We start from the raw sequence: 22,327 nt of genomic DNA on the forward strand, positions 1-22,327 counted from the left end.
ATCTTTAAGATAATTTAAACAAAAAAAAAAAAAACAATCATCCCTGCAGCTCATTAATATCCCCAAGCTCAGCTTCCTGTTTTCCTGTAACTAAATTAACGAATTAAAATAAAAACAATGCTATTTTAAAACTGTAACCTTGAATGCCAAATAAAATGTATATATACACTTTATTGTTTGAACTTTGAGAGCTGTAAATACCACAGCAGTCGTGAAATAGCGATATGGCAGATAATTATGGGGGAGACATCTTGTACAGCTGATTAGGTAGTGATGATGATATGGTATAAATTGTGTAAAACGATGATGCAAAGGGTTGTTATTGGTATTCTAATCTACCCGGAGGAAATCTAAAGGTATGATCAAAGTCTTACCACTGGGAATGCATTTTGAAGTACTGGAATTAGTTACAAAATAGTAGTTTTTCCAATATACTTAAAAGTTAAATATTCAAGTATTTATATTAGATTTGGAGCCTCCATAACATCTTGAAAAATCTGAGGCCTCTTGTAGTTTCATTTTTTGACATTATTGTCTTAATTTGGCAACAATTCACCTTGAATACGACACGTTAATGTGCCCAAGGGAGAGTACGAGAGGTTTTGAGGAGATGATTTTAGATTGGAGAGTCTTCTTAAGTCTACATAAATGTACATCCTTGCTGTACTAGGAAGGCCCCAGGTCTGTTGTGTACTTTTATACAAGATCTTAAGTGTATATATACATTTTTGTGATTACTGCCAAGTTTTAATAAATATATTCTACTCCTTTTCTCTTTGAGCAGACTAAAAAATTTTTTTTAACATCCACGCACCTAAATGAACAGAAGTAATAGGTGACATGCTAATGAGCTACACCAAAATACATTACATACCCACATTGTATATGCATGCTTACACTGTTACTAAATTTAAAGGAAATGGATATAACCTTATTAACTCAAGAGAAGACATTAAAGTCTTTAGTCAAAGTTGATATGCACCTTATACTTTACAACTAAAGACAATATTTAATCGAAAATGATCTCGAGGCCATGTTATTTTTTACATGTGTAACGTACACACCCTCTCTGTAAGTGTCTTAAAATGAGAAAGTGTTAAAATGTATGTGAGTTTTTGACAGTATCTGCCTTGCTAATGTGAAACCTGGTATATGTTCCTACCAGAATGCTTAGTACCGTCGTTCAAGGGCTGCTTTTATTGTGAGTTCAGTTCTCATCTCTGATCTATGCATTCAAAGTAAGGAAAAAATGTGAATACATTGAAATGTCATAGCTTAATAAAATGTTTGTTTTCTGTTTAAAAAATGTGCACCCAAATACCCTGCAAGGATTTCATCTCAAACATATAGCTGCATGTTGTATCTCTATATAAAGACACTTGGGGATAGAAAAATAAAAATGTGTTTTAAATATACACAATGTTATAGGTTTTACTGTATTCCCTGTAGGTGTAGGCTACAGCTTCAGAGGGATTTACCCTAACCAAAGAAAGTGTGGTAATAATTATGATTAAGAGGTAACGAGTCGTCGCCCCTTACAAATCACATTGCACCAGGTGAGCTTCTACAAAGCACTAGCCTTTATTCTGAGCCCTTGCCTCTCCATGCATAGTGGCTTACTCTTTGCTTCAAGAGAATAAAAAATATTACTAAAAGGCCACCTGATATTTTTATCTTATATCATTTTAAGGGAATCCAAGTATATTTAAGCAAATGGAAAAACAATTAGAATAACCAAAGGGGTTTTAAAAGAAAATGATGCGATTAAAGTGTTTCTTAAAAAAAGATTTTTGCTCAAATTGAAAACAATAGAATGAATAGAGACAACTGGATAATTTACATTCTCGGGAACCTATAATCACATGCCATTACTGATTTAGTAAATGCTTTGGAATTACTAGCTAGGACTTCCAAATCGTTGACTGGTTCCATTAAATGATAATTGGTGAATTTCCTTTGATACGCAGAAAAGGATCAATAAAACCAATCCGATATTAATACAGTGTGTGCGTTTATTTCTTAAATGGATTATACTTAGGCACAATGCAATAAATCCAACATTAGTGGACCCTATAGTAACACGAGGCACACATTGAAGCGGTATTTGGCGGTATTGCCTAAACAGCTGTTCTGCCTTCTGAAGTGTTGACTCAGACGTAGAACAGGTGCCGGGGTTCTTTAGAAACTCTACCTTGGGAGTAAACAAAATGTGTGTATTAAGTGTCATTGGTGTATGACTGTACAGTGTACAAAAGAGTGTAAATTGTGTTACTGTGTACACACTTCAGGTAGATGTAAAACACTTAACATGAGTAAATTTACCATGATGAAGGGAAGAAAGAATACTAGGTAGAGCTCATCAGAGAACCTATGAATCTGTACAATTTTTGAAAGCTGGCAATCACATACATAGCTCTTAAAGATCCAAGCCAGCACCTCAACATTAGCTTGCATTAAGCACAACTGGAGCAAGTGGCATAGTACTTACAATTACAAAAAATAAAATGTGCCAATACCAACCTCACAATGATGGATTTTCCCAATGTAAAATATAATATAATACATAATATTAGGTCCTGCAGAGTTATTGTGGGTATGTAGTGTGGTGCTATTGTAGGGATGTAATAATACACTTTCTGTCATTTACGGGTTACAGGACAGTTTCTGGGAAGAGTTTGAACTGCATTTAGTTGCAAAAAAACACTAAATTTAGCAGGAGGAACAGCACCTTCAATGTGATTTTTTTCTGGTAATCTTCGAAGGACTAGGTGGTGTAGTAATAGAGTATTGCAAAAACTAAAGGGAACCAAGCTCAAGACAGGAAAGTAATAAGCAATGCAAGCTTTGGCAATCTGCCATTGATCTTGGCTCATCTGATATAAACTAATCCCTATTTTTGTCTATAGACAATTGTAATCCATATATTATATGATGTTAAAAGACATAGAGTTAATAGACCCTATACATATCTAGCAATTGATTGGCTCAAATGTCAAGAAATAAAATAGCATTTACCTGATAAGTTGGCTGTTATGTGAGAATCAGATGAGGAACCCAGGGATTCGAATGAGGGTCACAAGTAGATATGCAACAGTTCAATAGAATGGTCAAGCAAGCCGGGTCAGGAATGGAGAGATCAGCATAGTCAAACATGCAAATATCAGGGAGAGTGCAGGAGGAAGACAGCGAGCACCCGCCAGATGCTTGGACGACAGGGGGGGAAGGTAACGAGTACCCGCTAGACGCGGGTACTCAGGAGATAGACTGGGTACTCGGGAGATAGTGACCCCGGCACTCTTCTCTTTCCCCTAAAACCAGATGCTGCAGCCATTACAAAATTGATCAGTTAGAACGAAAAATATGGATTCATTCATGGTACATTTTGTGATCAATTCCACATTTAATCCCTTAACATACACTCCAGCCATTTTATGCAGATGGTTGAGTGATCCCTCAATCAACCTATATGAATTTGCCTCTTTCCCTGACCCTCAGTTGTACGGCGTGCAGGAGATGTGTTTGGCCAAATAAGTTTCCCGACACATGCTATACCTACCGCCAGTCAGAGCTGGCCTTAAGTGTTCTGGCGCCCTGTGCGGACTACTCCTCTGGCGCCCCCTTCTCACTACCCCCCTGCTCCTTCTCATTACCTCCCCCCACCCCGTCCCCTTCTCACTACCTCCTCCCCTTTGCTCCTTCTCACTATCCCCCCTGCCCCTCACTACCCCCCCTCTGCCCCTTCTCACTATCCCCCCTTCTCACTATCCCCCCTCTGCCCCATCTCACTATCCCCCCCCTTCTGCTCCTTTTCACTACCCCCCCTGCCTCTTATCCCCCCCTCTGCTCGTTTTCACTACCCCCCCCTGCCCCTTCTCACTATCTACTCCCTCTCCCTACTTCTCATTATCCTCACTTACCTTGTTGCCGGAGTCCTGCGGTGGGAGCAGGAGGCATCCGTCTTCCCGCTCTGCCGCGGTGCCGGCATTTCATGTTGAGCTCAACATGAAATGCCAGCACCGCAACGGAGTCACGGAGAGTGAGGGGCGTGATACCCCATGCATGATGTTGCAGGAGATGTTGCTGAACACATATTGGGGTGTCGTGTGACAGCGGCATATACCAGGAGCTGTAAATTCATACATAAAATAGGTGTGTGTGGGAAAAATACACACACAAAAATACTACTGCAAACTTTGAAAAAATGCTGGTGGTAAAATGTGTGCATGCAAAGAGTTAAAATACCAGCATTTAAAATACCCTGGGGTGTCTAGTTTTCAAAAATATATGGTTTTGTTGGGCACACTGAAATGGCCCGGCTCAAAGATGTACCAAATAGGGCATGGGCAGTGGATCCCCAAATGCCAAAGTTCAACATTGAAAAATGTGCATGCCCCAAATGTGGCCCTTTTGCCCCCGAACAGCCAGGCAAAATCATTCATGTGGGGTATCACTGCGCTCAGGAGATGTTGCTGAACACATATTGGGGTGTTTTGTGATAGTGACATATACGAGAACTTTTTAATTCATACCTGAATTAAAATGTGTGTGACAAAACAAATGCAAAAAAATGACTATCACAAAGTTTGACAAAGACTGGTGGTAGATATGGTGCATGGAAAGAGTTAAAATACTAGCATTTGAAATACCCTGGGGTGTCTAGTTTTCAAAAATATATGGCTTTATTGGGCATACTGAAATGGCCCAGCTCAAAGATGTACCAAATAGGGCATGGGCAGTGGATCCCCAAATGCCAAAGTTCAACATTGAAAATGCGCATGCCCCAAATGTGGCCCTTTTGCCCCCAAACAGCCAGGCAAAATCATTCATGTGAGGTATCGCTGTACTCAGGATATGTTGCTAAATACATATTGGGGTGTTTTATGATAGTGACATATACCAGAACCTGTTTATTCATACCTAAAGTAAAATGTGTGTGAAAAAACAAATGCAAAAAAAATGACTACCATAAAGTTTGACAAAGGCTGATGGTAGAATTAGTGCTTGGAAAGGGTTAAAATACTAGCATTTGGAATACCCTGGGCTGTCTAGTTTTTAAAAATATATGACTTGATGGAGTAAATTGCATTGGCCGGCTTCAAAGATACCCGAAATGGCACATGGGGGGAAGAATTACCAGATTTGGAAAAAATGGCTTTGAAATAGCAAAACGCTACCTGTACTTTTTGCCCCCTAATGTGTAGAAAAAAGCAAAAAAAACATAAAAACATTGGGTATTTCTAAACTCAGGACAAATAGTAGAATCTATTTAGCAGGTTTTTTCATTACCTTTTATAGATGAGTAAAAGATTTTTCAACTAAAATTTAGAATTTTTTTTCTAAATTTTTCACCATATTTTATACTTTTTTTAATAGCAAATAATATGATACAATCAAAACAATGTCATCTAAAGAAAGCCCTTCTTGTCCTGAAAAAAACAATATCTAATGTGTGTGGGTTCCATAAACGGGAAAGAAGAAAATTACAACTAAACACGAGCAGCGCAGAAATGTTAAAACGGCCATTGTCACGAAGGGTACAAAAAGTAAAATCAGCCTTTGTCACGAAGGGGTTAACATGAAGGATGTTAAATAAAGTTTAAAAAAACAAAAAACAAAAAAAAACCAATGTTTTAATTTAAGTCCCGGCCACACAGGTTGCACACCCCTAAGGCCGGCCCTGCTGCCAGTCATCTCCAACACTGTCCTGTCACGTGTTCCTGGAGTATAACAAGACCTGCGGTGCGCTATTTAGTGAATAGACCACAATGCCTTACCACAGACTGTAACTGACATTCAAGATGCTTACACTATATTGCAAAACCAGCTTCAAGAATTGCACACTGTTGTTTTGCTACAATATCTCAAAACTTAAATTCCCGTTCTGCTTCCTCTGTAGTTACAGCCACAAATCCCGGAGCCTAGGGTTATTTTTCAGAAAGAAATTCCAGAGAACATGCAGGATTCCTAAATTCAAATAACTAATGCTAGTAGATACACAAGAATTCTACTCTGTAATTGTTAACGTTAGTAATATTTATTTACATCCTGTGATTATCATTCTCATTCAGGTATCTTGTTTTAGGAACTCTTAGTGTTAGCCTTAAGAAACCTATTCCTAAGGTTGCCATATCAGCCTTTTTTCCAGGGCATTTATAATGTGCTATATGTCCTATGATGTGCTTTTCTGCAGTACATTACATACTGCATACTATTACATAGTAAAATTACATAGTAAAATTAAATAATTTAATTTCCTTCTGTGAACTTATACAACCCACATGCTCCTATATATAGGTAGTTGTCAGTAACATATACAGATTGTATGGGAAAAATTACAACCCAACATGCACCTAAAAAATATGCAGAAAGCAGAATGGAACTCTCACATATGTTCACTATATGTGTGTACTCATAAACAGACCCAGTGTACACATACATATACCCTAGTTTCACTAACACCTGATTGTCAAGTACAACTTGTTAACTGAGTGATAGGTACACTGAGATTTATGTTCCCGTCGTGCTATTACCCAGTCTGTCTTCCAAGACCATGTCAGACTGTATAATCTATTACTAAACTCAGTTTTTTTCTTCAGATCAATTTGTTGCCTTCCATTGACTTAGGTAGTAGGTACAGCAAATGATAAATAAGCAAGCCAGAATTTATTCAGTAGCTTACTGTGCATGCTTCAATGTGGACTAGCTTCCTATGATTAACCATGGCAGGGGCTTGGTCTTTGCCTGGAATTCAACCAAACACATCTCCTGCAATATTAACATCTGAGGGGGAGGGCAGGGAACTTCTCCATGATTCTGTAACTAAGACCAAATTAAAATTTTAAGGGACCACTCAACTCTTATGTGAATTTAAATTCATATGATGCTTGAGTGTCCCTTTAAATATGTTATAGCTCCTTTGATCACTCCATGTAGTACTTGGATAACTATAGTAATTCTAGAGCTAATATATGACCATTAGTGACTCCAAGGATGTGCGTATTTACCAGAGCCAATTCAGAGTTTGCCTCTCGCCATCTGTTGCTTTGGATGAGAACGAAGATAGAGTCAAATGTCCATCCTTTTGAGTTTGATAGTACTTTCTGTGGCTACTATGGTGACCATAAGTAATTGCAAATTACCAGCTCCTGACTACTGGAAGTAGTGAAAAAAAAATAATAAACAGTACTCTTTTCCAAGGAGTCTGGTAAAGTCTGGTGCCAACAGATGTGAAAATTCAAGCCTCAACAGCATATATTAAATTTGCCACAGTTTGTAGCTTGTAGATCGCAGCCAGCTGTGAGGTGAGCTACTCCGAGTCCCTACCTCTCAAGTGCAACCCTAACGTTCTTGACCGAGAGTCCTGAGGGTCTGAAGTGTTTGCTTTGAAATAATCGAGTGTTCAAAGCAGGACATTGCCTGAATACTTCAGCTAGAAATAATTGATACAAGTTATATACTTCTCTACAGAGAACAGTCACAGAGAGAGCTTCGTTGCTTTTACAGTTTTCTTTTCTCAGTCGGACCTCCGATAAGATCTGATTCTTGGATGGGAACTGCCAAACACTTGCTACCACCTTTCCTCTGCCTTTGAAACATCACAGTTGTTTATTAAATGTCTTGATATCAAATTAAATTTAGTCGATGTATTATTTTCTGGATGACTGGATGGCCACTGGAGGAATTTTCATTTAACGATACCTCTAGTTCTCCTACTACGATGTATCCTTTGTTCTTGAATTATGAACTATAACACACATTGTTACCTTTCAATTCCTTTCCCAGTTTAATTCTTGAAGCCTTACTATACTTTGACTCATTTCCAGTCTCCATGCCCATCAGATGCTCAAATTATATACAACTACCAGATTGTTCTTCCCCACACTTGAGAAGGTGAAAAACTGGTTATCAATGTTGCATTTTCATGTTCAGATGGCTTTGCATTTCTAACGCCATTTGTCTCCAGATGTGAAAATCCATCCAATGTTCCAATGAAAATGGCTACAGTCCCAGATGTGTTATACTGTAGTAATTTGTTCTATCTACAAATGACTTGAGTTAGGAGATCTCTCACATAGGGAGATAAGGCAAAACACCTAAGCACGGCATATCCTTGCACATAAATAAAGGTATGGTTTTGTTAGGAAGCAGGAAGGCATATAGGTATTTGGAGAACTTCACATATGAACAATGCTCCTCTGATTTGTAAATCCCTGTTTATGAATAAGCGCACTTACATTCATGTTGTAGATAACGTAAAAGACTATTTAATCATTAGAAACCCCTTTTGCACTTATGTTACACCCATACCTGGGAACTTCTGGGCTCCGGCTACCCGAAGCCTTCCCTTGCGGGACGTGGCCAGGACTGCACATTGACGTGAGCGTGCAGTCCCGCTGACGTCGGTGGGCAGCCCCACTGACGTTAATGGGAGTTCCCGCTGACGGCAGCGGGAAACACCACCATTTAAACGAAAAATGGATGGTGAGTGGGGTGTGTTAAGACCCCGCTCCCGCTCCCTGGAGGATTCGGGTCTCCGGAGGAGGAGTGCTCACCCGGCAATCTCCGGGTCAAACTCGGAGCGTTCCCAGGTATATTTACACCTAGAAATGTACTTGTTTTCCATGAAAACAGCTAAGTGACCCAAAACTTTTAGGTAATGTACATACATACTGATCTTCACACATAGACTTTATCTTCCAACACAGAACCTGGAAAAATGTTTCTCCTCCAACTTTACTAGGATCTGCTACTAGGTATCATTAAAAGAGCAACCAACATAAGAATTCCTGTCAGCTACTCTGTGGAGCAATGGCAGGATAAACCGGTTCCCGCTTGTTTTTCCTGTCACTATGGGACCTGTCACTTGCCAAACGTTAAAATGGCCGCTATTCGCGTAATACTGTAACAACAACCCCTTAACCTCCCTTTTAACAATCTTTCCCTCATCTAATATGTCCAAGGCTGCCTCGCAGCTTGATCACGTGATTGCTGTTTACAGTCATACTTTACTGTTGCCGGTTGCGCTCGCAGTAATTGCGTGAAGTGATGGCTCGCAGCTTGCTGATCTTCTTCTCCGCTCTCTATCTGGTCTCCGGGCTTCCCACGGGCCAGTGGCTAAACGTCTCGCCCGATGAACCGGAGCTGAAGACGGCAGTGGATCTAGTTGTGCGGGAGTATAACAGCTTGAGCGATCACGAATACGTATTTCGGCAACTGCTGATCACCGATGCCAAGAAGCAGGTAAGAAGCTGGTGTGACGCCATCAGCGAATTAGGACGTCATCACCCCCACATTGTATGTTTTGTGTTCCAAGCTGTATCGTTGGGGCTTGCGGTTTTCAAATAATCAATACTCGTTACTGTCATATAGTTCTATACATTTATATGAATAACACCCTATCTTTCTCTATAAGGAGCACCATGCAACATTTGATGTATGTATAAATATTATGAATTACAAACTTCCAAGCTATACAGCTGGAAAAAATAAATGATATGATTTTACATTTACCTACTTCATTCATTATATTTGATCTTATTTGTAAATACATATAGTGTGATTAAAAATCTATTTTTTAATTAATATTTCATATTTTTTTAATCTTTAGTGTTACATGTTTGCGGATTAGATTAATATGTTGAAATTAGATGATACTGCTGTATATTAAACCAGCGCACGCCAGAATGTACTATAAGCAAAGATCTGCTCCGCTTCCACCCAGAACTAGTTTATATTGCATATCGGGACTGGGTTCTTTTGATAATAAACATACTCATGTCCGGTAAAACTCATTTGTATTTATGCTCTAGCACTTCATATACTGTGTTATACATTAACACCATCCGATGCTTAGTAATGTAATAATCTCATAAACTGGGAGTCTGGGAGGTACTTTCCTTGACTGCGCTATGGCCAACCCCAATGAAGAAGGGCTGAACTGGCCCTGCATAATGCATAGTTACATATGTGCGATAACTTAGAGAAGCTCCAGCCATCATATGCACGTAACTGAAATAGTGAGAATCGTGGGACCTCAGAGGGGAAGGAAAGATGCAGCTCTGTAGCTGCAGCTTCTCTCTAAGGCAAGTGCTTCTTTCTTCTTCTTTTTTAATACATAAAGTACTTTAATTTGCAGTCTTCTTTAGTGGGGCTGTCACTTTGAAAAATCTCCCCTGTGATCTGAAGGGTTAATTAAAATGTGTATATTCAATAATGTATGTAACACTTGTTTGTGTGTGTCCCTTATCTGTTACCGCCAATCTGTCATTCAGCTTTCACTGTATACTATTCTCTGTCCTTATGTGTTGTTGTTTTTTTCTAGTTGGTATCTGGGTTAAAGTATGACCTGACTGTGTTACTAGGCCACACTTTGTGTAAGAAGAGAAGAGATGTGATCCCGGATAATTGTCAGCTCTATGGACCAGATAACCCAAGGGTAAGACGTGATCTATATTTATTATGGTTCTAGCTGTAGATATGAGTCATTCGCTGTATAGCACACTCCGACTGGTCACACGGGTTTGTTGTTTGTGATTAGTGTCATCTGATGTGCAGATGATATGTTATTATGACACATGGACTCGTCTGACTCTGTAGAATAGTAAATGATGGGACAAGCTTTTTTTCCAGATCAAATAACACTATAAAACTTGCTTTAATTTTACTTTGTTAAGGGTTTTGTTGTAACTTGTCTCCTTCCAGATATTAGACTACAGCTATTTAGCACACATGATTTCCAGCTGATCTGATCTGAGGAACGGCTGCACCTATCATTTGATGGCTTTGGCAGATTTTAATGATTGTTTTTCATGACAGGCAAAGGGAAGGGTAGCAAAGGGGGCAATCGCCTCCTGATCTGAAAATTTGGGGTGCTTTCTACATATATAAGAATCTACGGAAAGGGGAGCACAGCACCAAGTAGGACGAAAGGCATTCAGATTCCCGGGTTGTTGCTAGAATAACAAGCACCAATAAGCACACAAAACAAAGCAAGAATTCACACTATAAGAACAAAAAAGTCTCCCCATGTGATAAGATCTTATGCTGAGTATATGTATGTGTATATATATATATATATATATATATATATATATATATACTTCCTAATATATGGCTGCTTAACTCCTAAATATTCTTCCAATACTTTCTATAATCCACAAAAAGCCAACCAAAGGCAGGAGGCGCTCATATATGGGGGGGATACAAATATTTGAGTTATTTATAGGAAGTCACACTGTTTTGGTATATTTTTTTTCTTTCCATCATGCCTTTGGGCGTTTTTTTGTGAGTCACAGTATAAGGCCATAGGTTGCGTAGCCCGCCACTGCATCAAAGTACCTCAATTTCGGCGAGGGTATCCTTTCTGTGCTCGCTTTTGCAAGTATGCTCTGGGCAGAGCAGTGCTGTACACTCTGGCATTGTTTCCCTTGCCATTGTTTTTGGACACAATTATTAAGGCTCAAACTTGGGTTTAAACAAAGCAAGGTTTACAAACCATGCCTGCCAATATTTTAAGACTTGGCTGAGCAATCAACATCCATAAACACAACCCGTTCTGTGTCTGATGTCACTTTCTGGAGATCAAATACAGGAAGAAAAGAGCGTCCTTGTGCCGTCCAAACATCATCTATTTATTATGACAGTAACGCACGCAGGCTGTTTTGGAAACAACTCGAAGACCAAACAAGCTTTTGAAACATGGAAGTTTGACAGTGGATGAGAACTAGATGGAGAAATAAACGTAACATTATTTGAAGTTCCAAGCTCGGTATTTCCAAAGCCTTTTTTTAAAATGTTCACTTATTGCACAGATGAATCGTTGGAGATCCTCGAGGTGGAAAGGTTCCTTTTGTACATGGTGACTCTAAAGGAGACTCTAAAGGGGACTCTAAAGGTCTTGAGTTTCACCAACATTGTACTGTTCCAAAGTCTTTTCCTGCGTGTACACATTCAGGTGTCATTGGGAGTCGTTCCTCAGTACTTACAATCATTGCTGGCTGGCAGACCACTAGCTTTACCTGCTAAATGTCCTTTTCGGACATAACCTGCAGTATAAGTTAAATCGTGTTTATCAGTGACTTCTTTGGGTGAAAGTTGGGATGGCAAACTTGAGCTCTCCGTACAATTACATTTTTAGTGACTTCCTCTTGAAATTAACTTAAGACTGTGTTCAAATGTAAATTATTACTTATTGTTTTATATAGCACCATCATATGCTGCAGCGCTGTACAATGGGTAAACTGGACATAAGTAGTAAATAACATAAGAATTTGACATTTCGAAACAAGAGCCTCAAACGATTTTATAATCTAGAGGAAGTTTGTATTGGGTATATTACACAAGAGGTAAAAGTGCTGCTGTTAGGGAAGGACCAGCAAGACTAGGAGAAGTATTGTCTGAAAGCAGGAGAGGGACTTGGAAAGGTGAGCTAAAGGAATATTAGGGGCAGCCCTTGAGAAATCTTACAAGCGTGCATGGGAACTAGAAATCAGACAGCACGGGCAGACAGAGATCATCGGATGAGCGGAGAGAGAGATAGAAGTGTATTTGGAGATGAGATGTAACTAAGGGAACTGCTATGAAGGACTTTTAACATTACATTACAGCTAAGACAGGGTTACAATAATCTAGGCAGGAGAAACTGGTGAGAACATTTTAGCATTGGAGGGAGGAAAGATGAGAAGTTTTAGAGAGGTTTTAGAAAGATTGAGTTTTAGGAAACATGTAGACATCCAGTTAGAGACTGAGGCAAGGCAGGGTCTAAGAGGTAAGGAGAGAGATCCAGAGAGGATAGGTAGAGAACAGAAGGGGTCCTAGAACTTAGCCTTGGAGTACCCCAACGGACAGAGGGGAGAAGAAGTCTTACTGGAGATGGAGATGCTGAAGGATGGTAGGTCGTGAAAAGATTCTTGGCCCCTATTCCTTTCGAGCAGCAGTACATTACCATCTCTACATATGGTGACTGGATGTCCCTGTTTGAGATCCCCCTTGTAGATTTTTTTTGTCGCTGAAACAACCCTAAATTTCAGTTTTACCTAAAAATGGAAAAAAAAAAAAATTGTAGGTCTTTAAGCAGCACACTATAGCAGGATACCCAGTCGCTAGCGGTCACTGTGCTTGTACACATGATGAGAGATCTGGCGGCACTGAAATCAGTGTTTCTTCTTCATGGGAATGTGAAGAAATGGCCGCTGCAAGCAAAATGCAGATTCTGTTCCTCAAAGATTGCTAAACCAAACACAGTTTCCTTCATTGACCCCTGACAAAAAAATGTGAACAAATGCCAGTGTGTCACAAGAAGCTGTTTGATGAATTCATTTTCCTTTACTGATGTATGTAAAAGTTGTTGCTTTGTTATAGATAATATTATTTTCTCGTTTCTTCTTGTTTGCAGACGGTGAAGTGTAATTTTTCGATATTGATTGTCCCGTGGATAAATGAGACAAAAATATTACATCAGAAATGTTCCCAAGAAAGTATGTGCAAATTAAGTCAGTATATAACAATAACAATGTAGGATCTGTATAAACACATTAACCTATGCTGTCCTGCACAAGTAGGACATTTATTGTATTTTATGCCACACACCCAAATTCTGAACTGCCATTAACTACATTTCTTATGACACAGCTAGGCCCTCTTTATCATGGAGTCTATTTTTGATCAGGGCTTAATTTGACATTTTTACAACATGCTTGAAAAGGTCAAAGTTAATGGAACTTACTGGTAGCTTTGCCCGGTTTTAATAAGGTCCGAAACTGCTCTGGAAATGGTATTTAAAGTAGTCAAATTCCTCTTTTACATCTTTTTATATCTTCTATAGGTCTACTACGGGAACTGACTGATTCTTCATCTTCAACAGAATCAGAGGTATGATATACTGTATGTAGAGAATCTCATTCTCGGTGTGTATTGAGTTTTCACGTTTCTCCAAAAAATTTAAACCCAGAATTTCAGAACTTTCAGTCCTTTTCTTTCTGTTACTGACCTTCCAGTTTTCTCTTTGATTTTAAGGATGAGCTGCTGGAAACCATCACACTTTTTAAGGATTTTATGATAACCTATAACAAAAATTATGCTGATCATGAAGGTGAGGATTGTTTTAGTTGGATTATAGGTACTGATTACCAACGATTACTTAGACCGGGAACTAAAAAAAATACCTATATTTTGCGTATACTATATTAAAATACAAGTATCTTCTAATGAAACAAACACAAAATAAAGTGAATAATACTTTAATATTTATATTACAGTATAATAAACAGAAACAGGATGGAGATAAAAAAAATGACATGATCAGTAATTATATACCGTATTTGTTCGTCTTATAATCAAGGTCGTCTTCTAATTAGACCTCAAATAGAGGTCTGACTATGAGACTAAGATCCAGATCCCCCGCAGCGCTGCAGGGGACCTGGATCCTCCTCTCTGGTAACCTCAGCTGCTTCCACTGGGGCAAAAGTGCTGGCAGCAGCTGAGGTTGTCTACTCGAATTGCACATACCTTCTCTGGCTGCCAGAGAGGAGAATTCCCTGCAGCGCTTCTTTGCTCATCTTTACTGAGGGTGTCAATATTCATGGAGGGCACTGTAAACACAATATGAATTAAGCATATTAGAAGTTGGATTTATATATGAAACCATACACGTCTTTTTCTCTTTTGCATATTCTGACCCTGGAGTCAGGCAGCCATAGCTTTTACATTTTTCTTCTGGCAAATGCATTTTTGGAGTTATTACAGATCTTTATGCAAGACATACCTTTATGTCTGTTGAGATTTATACATGTGATAAGGAAACAGTTCAGTGTAATTAATACAATGTAATTAAAACAATGTTAATACTGACACAGCAAGACACAAGTCTTATATAGGGTTTTATTAGTTTAACAATAGTGCACAAGGTTGATCCATCAATCCCCAATCTATGGGCTGTTACTTTATATAAGACTATAGCACTGCGTGGCCTTTCAGATCATTTTCTGTATGCATATTTACTCCATTACACAGAGGCAACTAGACGTTTGCAGATATTCTCTCAAAACCTGAAGAAAGCACAAAAAATCCAGGAGATGGATCAAGGAACTGCAGAGTACGGAATAACGAAATTCAGTGATCTCACCGGTGGGTGCCTGGGTATCCTTACATTTAATGGAGCTTTTACAGAGGGGACAGATAGTATAATCTGCTTTTGCTGCATGAAATATTGTGCAGTTGAGTATCCCAGGCTATTTCAAATTGGTTTTGCTCACCTCTTGGAACACGCCAAGCTGTGTACACACATGTAGTCATATTATATGTATGTAGAGCCAGCAGCTCCTGACACCAATCCAATCTGACATCTCATCCAATGTTCACCTCCGTGAGTGATTTCACATCAGCTTGATATTTAATATTTGTTTTTCAGTAAAACAATCTGTTTCTTGATTTGCAGAGGAAGAATTCCGAACTTTCTACCTGAATTCCTTGTTATCCACCCAGCCCCAACGTCCAATGCGGAAAGCTGCAATCCCAACTGATCCTCCCCCTGCCCAATGGGACTGGAGAGACCATGGAGCTGTCACCGAAGTCAAAAACCAGGTGCCGCGTCATTGCAATGTTCCTCATCTCTGATGATCTTTTTATCTCTCCTCTGTTACTATCTCTTCTCTTCCCTACATGCATTCTCTATTTTCTCCTTTTTTGACTCACTTCTACTCTTCACTTTCTGTTTCCTTTCATGAATTTTCTCTTCACCACCATGGCTTCCTTTCTTCTGTATCCTCTCTCCAGGGCATGTGTGGATCATGCTGGGCTTTCTCTGTCACGGGAAATATTGAAGGACAGTGGTTTCTGAAGAAAGGCAAGCTGGTCTCCCTCTCTGAGCAGGGTAAGATATAGCATTAAGACTGGACATTAATTGCCCTCTTTATTGTGCAAAGCAAATCAGCCTTAGCATATCTTCTCACTAATCAACATGTACACAGACAGACACTTTTAGGGAGCGTTGCAGTTTCTATGGAAACAACCTATCATAGCCTGATTTTGTATCATGACATTTTGGTGTTCCTGGGGAAAAATATAAATGAAGCAACATTTTACACATTATTAAGGAGTTATTTCTTGGAAAAACCCAATATTAATCAGTATTGGGAATGATATTTCTAATCCCGCCTTTAGTTACAAAGCTGTTGCATTCAGTATTCAGTAATGTGATGTTGCCATTAAGCCAATCATCATTTATACCCAGTATAGCAGTACTAGTTTACAAATTTGTTTTTTTTACAGAACCTGGCAATCAATTAATTAAAAAAAATACCATTGAAATATTGTTAAATAAAAATTAAAAAAACTATAGCGTGTGTCACATTTAATGATGGTGGTGTTTGGCGTGCTTGGGTTCTTATGTACTTTTAACGAATTCTTCTGAAGCTGTTGACATCACCAAAGGATGATTTCCAGAATAAATGATGAAACATTTGTGGAGCAGCTGAGAGTTTAGTAACAAGCTAGTAGTAGAAGTTTTAATAAAAAAGATGAAAAACGTATAAATGTATCCCCAACTAGAAATGGCACGAGCCCTGACAGTTACCGTATTTCAGGTTGGTGTTAAGCAATCCCCAATAGAACGTCAAAATTATAATTTTTTTTCTCTCTTGTTGCTTAATTCTGCTAAAATGCAGGCTTTCATCATACAGTGGGCAACTCCCATAACTTTTATGTACATAAGTGAGCTTCTTTCGCTGCTATTTCTTGTAAGAGATCATTAGTCATTGAATCAGGATTAAGGAGTCTGGAGCTTGCTGATCCCGTGAAACCTCTTTGCAAATACCATTTGCAGTATACCATTACTTTGCAGTTGTTACTCTGTATTGTGCTGTTTTCCACAATAAACAGTGTTGATGAGTAAGCAGACCTTTAATCTAGTTTCTGAAAATTATGCTGATTAAGCAGGTTTTCTTGTCTGATTTTTTTCTCTTGTACAGAGAGAAAATACTTAAGGTTTCATTTTGCCCTCTTTTTCTATCTATCTATCTACCTATCTATCCTGAATATAACACAAACAATATAAGACGAAGGATTGGTTAATATCAGGAAAAAAGGACCAATCTAGAGTTTCTCTTTCAAAAACAGGCCAAGTTGTTCGTGCATAGTTGGAAATGGGAGAGGGGGTAATAATGTAGCCTAGACTGAAACAGGCCAGTCCTGCCCAGCAGATACACAGGTCCTTGCATGTGTCGTTTTGGACGTTCACTACTACCCAACGATAGAAAAGTGAAGGAGACATTTTTGTCTGTAGCCTGGCTCTCCGTTGTTCCCATTGTAGGAAATATCTGTATTTTTAGTGAATAACCTGGTCCATGTGATGTCATAAAATAACCACAAGGTGTCACTGTTAGGATTCTAAATCAAATGTTAGATACACACGTAAATCTCAGATTATCCAATAAAGTCATTTTAACTTTTTTTTGTAAAAGGTACCTTTCTTTATACTTTTACTGTAAGGAAATACAGCTAAGTGTGAGCCCTCATCATTGCAAGACGCAAGGTGTGAGTGCTTTTATACCCAAATGTAACCTGTTATTTCACATACAAGCTGCCTCTTTAAACACCAGGGAAGGATTTTCTAAGTATGTGTAATAATGCTCAAGGTTCTCGTCATTTTCCAAGGTTTCATTTTTTTTCCATTTCTCTCTTATATTATGTAGGATCTCTTTTTGCTTTAGAGGATGCCTTTTCCTTTTGGAGGGTATTAGGGGCAGACACCTGTATACAAGCCCCTTGAAAGTAATTAGGAATCAGGCTTTACCTATAACCTTATGTTACAGAGTTGGTGGATTGTGATGGAGTGGACCATGCCTGTGGAGGTGGCCTCCCATCAAGTGCTTATGAAGCCATTGAAAATCTGGGTAGGTGTCAATGTTCAACCCATAAAAACATTAACGTGTACTTTATTTAAGTGTTATAATTGAATTAGTGAATTGCTAAATCTACTAAATCTGTAATAATTTTGGCATTGTACAAAATGTGCAATATGAATTGGACTCTAGAAAAAGGCATTCATTCGATAAATTCCACTTATTTATCTTTTAACAAGACAGCAGGAGTCGGCAAACTTCAAATACAATTATTATAGAACAATAGTTTTCTTTTTCTTTTTATAAAGCTGCCTTTCTCAGGGGAATCGTTTGTAAAACTCATACAGATTACGAAGGATTTTGGGATTGTCCAAAAGCCTTCTGCGAATTAGATTTTAATTGTTGATTAAAGATAAAAAGATGAATGGACATCGGTGTGTCGCAGTCCTCTAAAGTTTTTGTGAGTGGCAAGCAAAAACAAAGAGCCCCCAAACTGTTAGAACATGGGACCCTTTTGCCTTCTAGTCGAGGTTTTATGTTTTTTGATGTTGCTTGTTGGAATTTATCTTAATTTAACAGAGACAAGGTCAGCGCGGGCCATATGATCAGTAAATGATAAACTCATTGCTGTATTCTAAACGTTTATGTGTCCAAAAATCTTCCAACATTTGTTTTCCATATAGTCTAGTCCATGTGATCCGCTAAAGTGACTTATTTCTTTGTCTTTGGGTTGTAGGAGGACTGGAGACCGAGCAAGATTACAGCTACCAGGGACATAAAGAAAGCTGTAGCTTCTCCACCAGCAAAGTCTCAGCATACATCAACAGCTCAGTGGAGATTTCCAATGACGAGACACGTAAGAAAAGCCTTACATACACCCACTCTGCTTTCATTAGAGTCATATAATTGAAATCTAAGGGCAGTTACAGTGGAAATTGCACTTTAGCGATACATTACTGTGTATTTTATAGAGGAGAGGCCCGTGTACATAATTATTCCCGATAAATAACTCCTCTGCCTTCCATTCCACTCTGGAGACCAATTCCAGCCCTCAACAAAATAAAACCTCGTTCTAACTGTTCTCAAACTGGAGGAGTACACGTTAAATTGGCTTTGACTTTTATCCTTTGAATTGTTATCCCTCTTGGACTTTTCTCGTTAAAATACTGCTGTATTATTGATTAGCCTGCCCTCTCTTTGCTGGTGAAGGTATGGATGCTGATTTTCCGTGGAGCTCTTTGCCCATTGCATTGCAGACGTTTTGCAGGCTGCTGTCTTATTTCAGTTTACAATCTCCATGGAAACTGCCTCGTTTGCTGTGTGCTTTAATGGGAAGTATCTAGGACAGGGGCGTCCAAGCTGCGGCCCTCCAGCTGCTGCAGGACTACATCCCCCATCCTCCGCAGCCAGCCCCTTAGCTAAAAGAGCATTATGGGAGATGGAGGGCCGAGATGGAGGGCCGCAGGTTGGACGCCCCTGATCTAGGATAAACTACATACATTGTTTAATAAATGAAAAATTGTGGATACTATTAGAAACCAGTGAACACCAATCGATTCTTAATTAAAAATTCATTGATATGGTTTTGACCATGGCCATAGTTTTTAGTTACTTTTACAAATCTATGGGCAGTATAGATTTTTTTGGGTAAAAACAAGGAAATTGGAATGGCTGAAGATATTCGCATTTGCAACATGAAAAATAGCTTATCTGTAAGATAACTTTGCTAAAGCTACATTTGTTTTCTATGTCTTGCAGAGATTGCAGCTTGGCTGGCGAAGAATGGACCAATTTCTATAGCACTTAATGCCTTTGCCATGCAGGTATGTAACATCCTGACTTTAGACTATTATTGAGGTATAGAGTTTGTCTGTAACTTCCGCGGACTCTGCTCCTGTTGTATGAATGATCACTGACAAGCCATGGTTAGCTCTTCTTCGCTTCCCGCACCATATTAGTGCTTTCAACAGATTAACCCAAGCCAACGTGCAGTAGTGCATACAAACCCAAAACAGTGACTATGTTTAAGGGATTGTTCTGTTTCACCTACTACAGACTTAAGAGAATATCATATATGGTAAACAGTCACCAAACAGTGCAACTGAACCGTAATACATTGGAAATTGTCTATGGTTTGTCTTCACATGTCCGACAGATACATAAAATAAAGTTAGGTTATATTCTCTTTAGCTATCTAAAGGCCATCCCGCACCATATATGCTATTGTGTTATCTCCTGATGATTATTTGACAGCACTGTCCCTTTAATAGTCTGCTACATCGAATTCCATAGCTTTTACATAGGATATGAATCCTGCAGTTCATCTGAGTCATTTTCCAAGCTATATATTTCCCAAGCCTATGTACTCTTTCCTAGGTACACTTTGATCTCTTGTTTTGTTCTATGTGTCTGAACGTGTTCTGGATGTCTTCCTCTCTGTTCCAGTGATCCACCTTGACTGCTCAATGTTTAACCCTTTTTCTTTTTTTAATTATTTTTCTTTATTGAGATTATCAGATAAAATTCAGTTCAAACAAAGAAGGGAGCAAGTAAATGGCTTTACCTTGACAAGTTAACAGATACACTCCATTGTAGGCAAAAAATGGTGTTTGTTCCTCTCTTATTATTTCCTCTAACTTTTATATTTATTTATTTGATACCCGATCATCCCCACCTTCTCAAATACTAAGACAACCTATATATTACCAACAAATTGTAGGAAACATGCCTCCGATAGTCCATCAGATCCCCCACATAGATCCCAAATATTGCCATTGAGCCAGTATTCATAAATGATACATAAAGAGATAATATATCTCCCTTCATCTTTCCCATCACCCCCATGAAAGCATCGAGATATTGAGTATTGTGTTCCTTTAGATAATGGACACCATATGCCCTGAGGGTTAACCCATTTTAATTCTACAGCTATTTAGCTTATAGTTTACACTTTTTTTATCTTTAAAAAGCTACTACGATAGATTTACCCTGGGGTGCAGCTGCTCATGCTGAGTTTGATTTTACATAATCAGATTTGCTCGGTGCCACTTGATGTTCTGTACGTCATTGCCAACGACAGGCTCAGACAACGCTGGGTTATTATATAATGCTGATTAACCTATCATTCCAATCGTTTCCAGACGACGGATCATCCGGGATAGTCAGACACAGCCCCGGGTTCTGATTTATTGTCGGATAAGCCCCTGCCTGTACATTCCCAGTGCGGTGTGGTCAGTCTAGCTTTCCATCTGATAAGGACACTTACTGATTGTCTATTATTAGGGTTTTTATCAGGATAGGCATTCCATCTAATATGGTCATAGCAATATCAAAACAGGCTATGGCAGTGCTGGGTTTAATGTATGGTTATTATAGAAACATAGAATTTGACGGCAGATAAGAACTATTCAGGCCATCTAGTCTGCCCATTTTATCTCATCATAGACCAAGGCTAGTCGTATGCCCATCACATACATGCTTAATCACCATAGCAAATTATTGGACCAACGTAAAATGCATATCGTTACTCTTTATTCTCTGTTAGTTCTACAGGAAAGGCATTTCCCATCCATTCCGTATACTTTGTAGTTCCTGGATGATCGATCACGCTGTACTGCTTGTTGGCTACGGTGAACGTGAGTTTTACCAGCTACCTGTTATCTAGTCTGGATTATTTACAATTTATAGTCTTATAAGCATGTTTATTATTTTTTTATATATCCTTGCAGGTGTTGGGACTCCCTTCTGGGCTATCAAGAATAGCTGGGGTCAGGACTGGGGAGAGCAGGTAAACTGACACACAAAAAGAGGAGTTCTGCGTATGCCTTACAATATGAACAAATAGAACAGAGATAGAGAGAGAGGAGAACACAGGGGTGATGACCATGTTATGTACCATTTAACACAGAATGACAAACAGGATTGTATTAGCTGTGAAAAGGTGACTGACAGGACAAATTTCTATGGGGTGACACAGAGTTTGGACACTATTGGTAGAGACCTAGAATGATTTACCTCCAGGTACAGAGTGGAACATAGGAAAACCTGGAGAAGACCTATCCTTTCTACCACAGTGTCACTTATAGTAAATATATAGTAAATTGTCCCACAAACCAGATTGTCACTGTGTAAACAGGCAGAGCTGACAGTCTTGACTACTCACCAGAAGGCAGCACAAGAAACAAGAATAAAAAAGGGACTTTGTTTGCTCTTTCTTAGTTTGTTTTTTTTGTTCGTCTTCAGGGTTATTATTACTTGTACCGAGGCACTGGAGCTTGTGGAATGAACACAATGTGCAGTTCATCTGTGGTGGAGTAGAGCATTTTTTTGCCCAAGAGATCAAGTCTTCCACGTTCTGTACACCTCCCTCTTCGAATAATTCCGTGATCTGTTGATGTACGTATAAGTGTGTGTATACATATACAGCGCCCTTACACAGCCTTTCCTATTAAGTAATACCACTTGCAAATCAAAAGATTGCTGATCAAGAT

General features: G+C 38.9%; 1 protein-coding gene across 1 annotated transcript; it reads left to right on the plus strand.

The window, feature by feature from the left end:
- Positions 1 to 9,045: 9,045 nt before the first annotated feature.
- Positions 9,046 to 22,154, plus strand: LOC149298567 (cathepsin F-like). Its single transcript, XM_089487322.1, has 12 exons — positions 9,046 to 9,240; positions 10,322 to 10,435; positions 14,014 to 14,089; positions 15,010 to 15,123; positions 15,434 to 15,579; positions 15,772 to 15,868; positions 17,808 to 17,888; positions 18,574 to 18,693; positions 19,596 to 19,660; positions 21,382 to 21,472; positions 21,566 to 21,624; positions 22,080 to 22,154. Exons 1-12 carry the CDS (start codon positions 9,046 to 9,048, stop codon positions 22,152 to 22,154), a joined length of 1,233 nt encoding a protein of 410 aa, XP_089343448.1.
- The last annotated feature ends 173 nt before the right edge of the window (positions 22,155 to 22,327 follow it).

Source organism: Sceloporus occidentalis, unplaced genomic scaffold (genome assembly GCF_023333645.1).
Source record: "Sceloporus occidentalis isolate IW3139 unplaced genomic scaffold, rSceOcc1.0.p SCAF_32, whole genome shotgun sequence".
NCBI classification, from domain to species: domain Eukaryota; kingdom Metazoa; phylum Chordata; class Lepidosauria; order Squamata; family Phrynosomatidae; genus Sceloporus; species Sceloporus occidentalis.

Coding starts and splice junctions, on each gene's coding strand:
- LOC149298567 (XM_089487322.1), top strand. CDS start 9,046: ATGGCTCGCAGCTTGCTGATCTTCTTCTCCGCTCTCTATCTGGTCTCC. Junction 15,124..15,433: donor GAAATTCAGTGATCTCACCG/GTGGGTGCCTGG, acceptor CTTGATTTGCAG/AGGAAGAATTCCGAACTTTC. Junction 15,580..15,771: donor TCACCGAAGTCAAAAACCAG/GTGCCGCGTCAT, acceptor TCCTCTCTCCAG/GGCATGTGTGGATCATGCTG.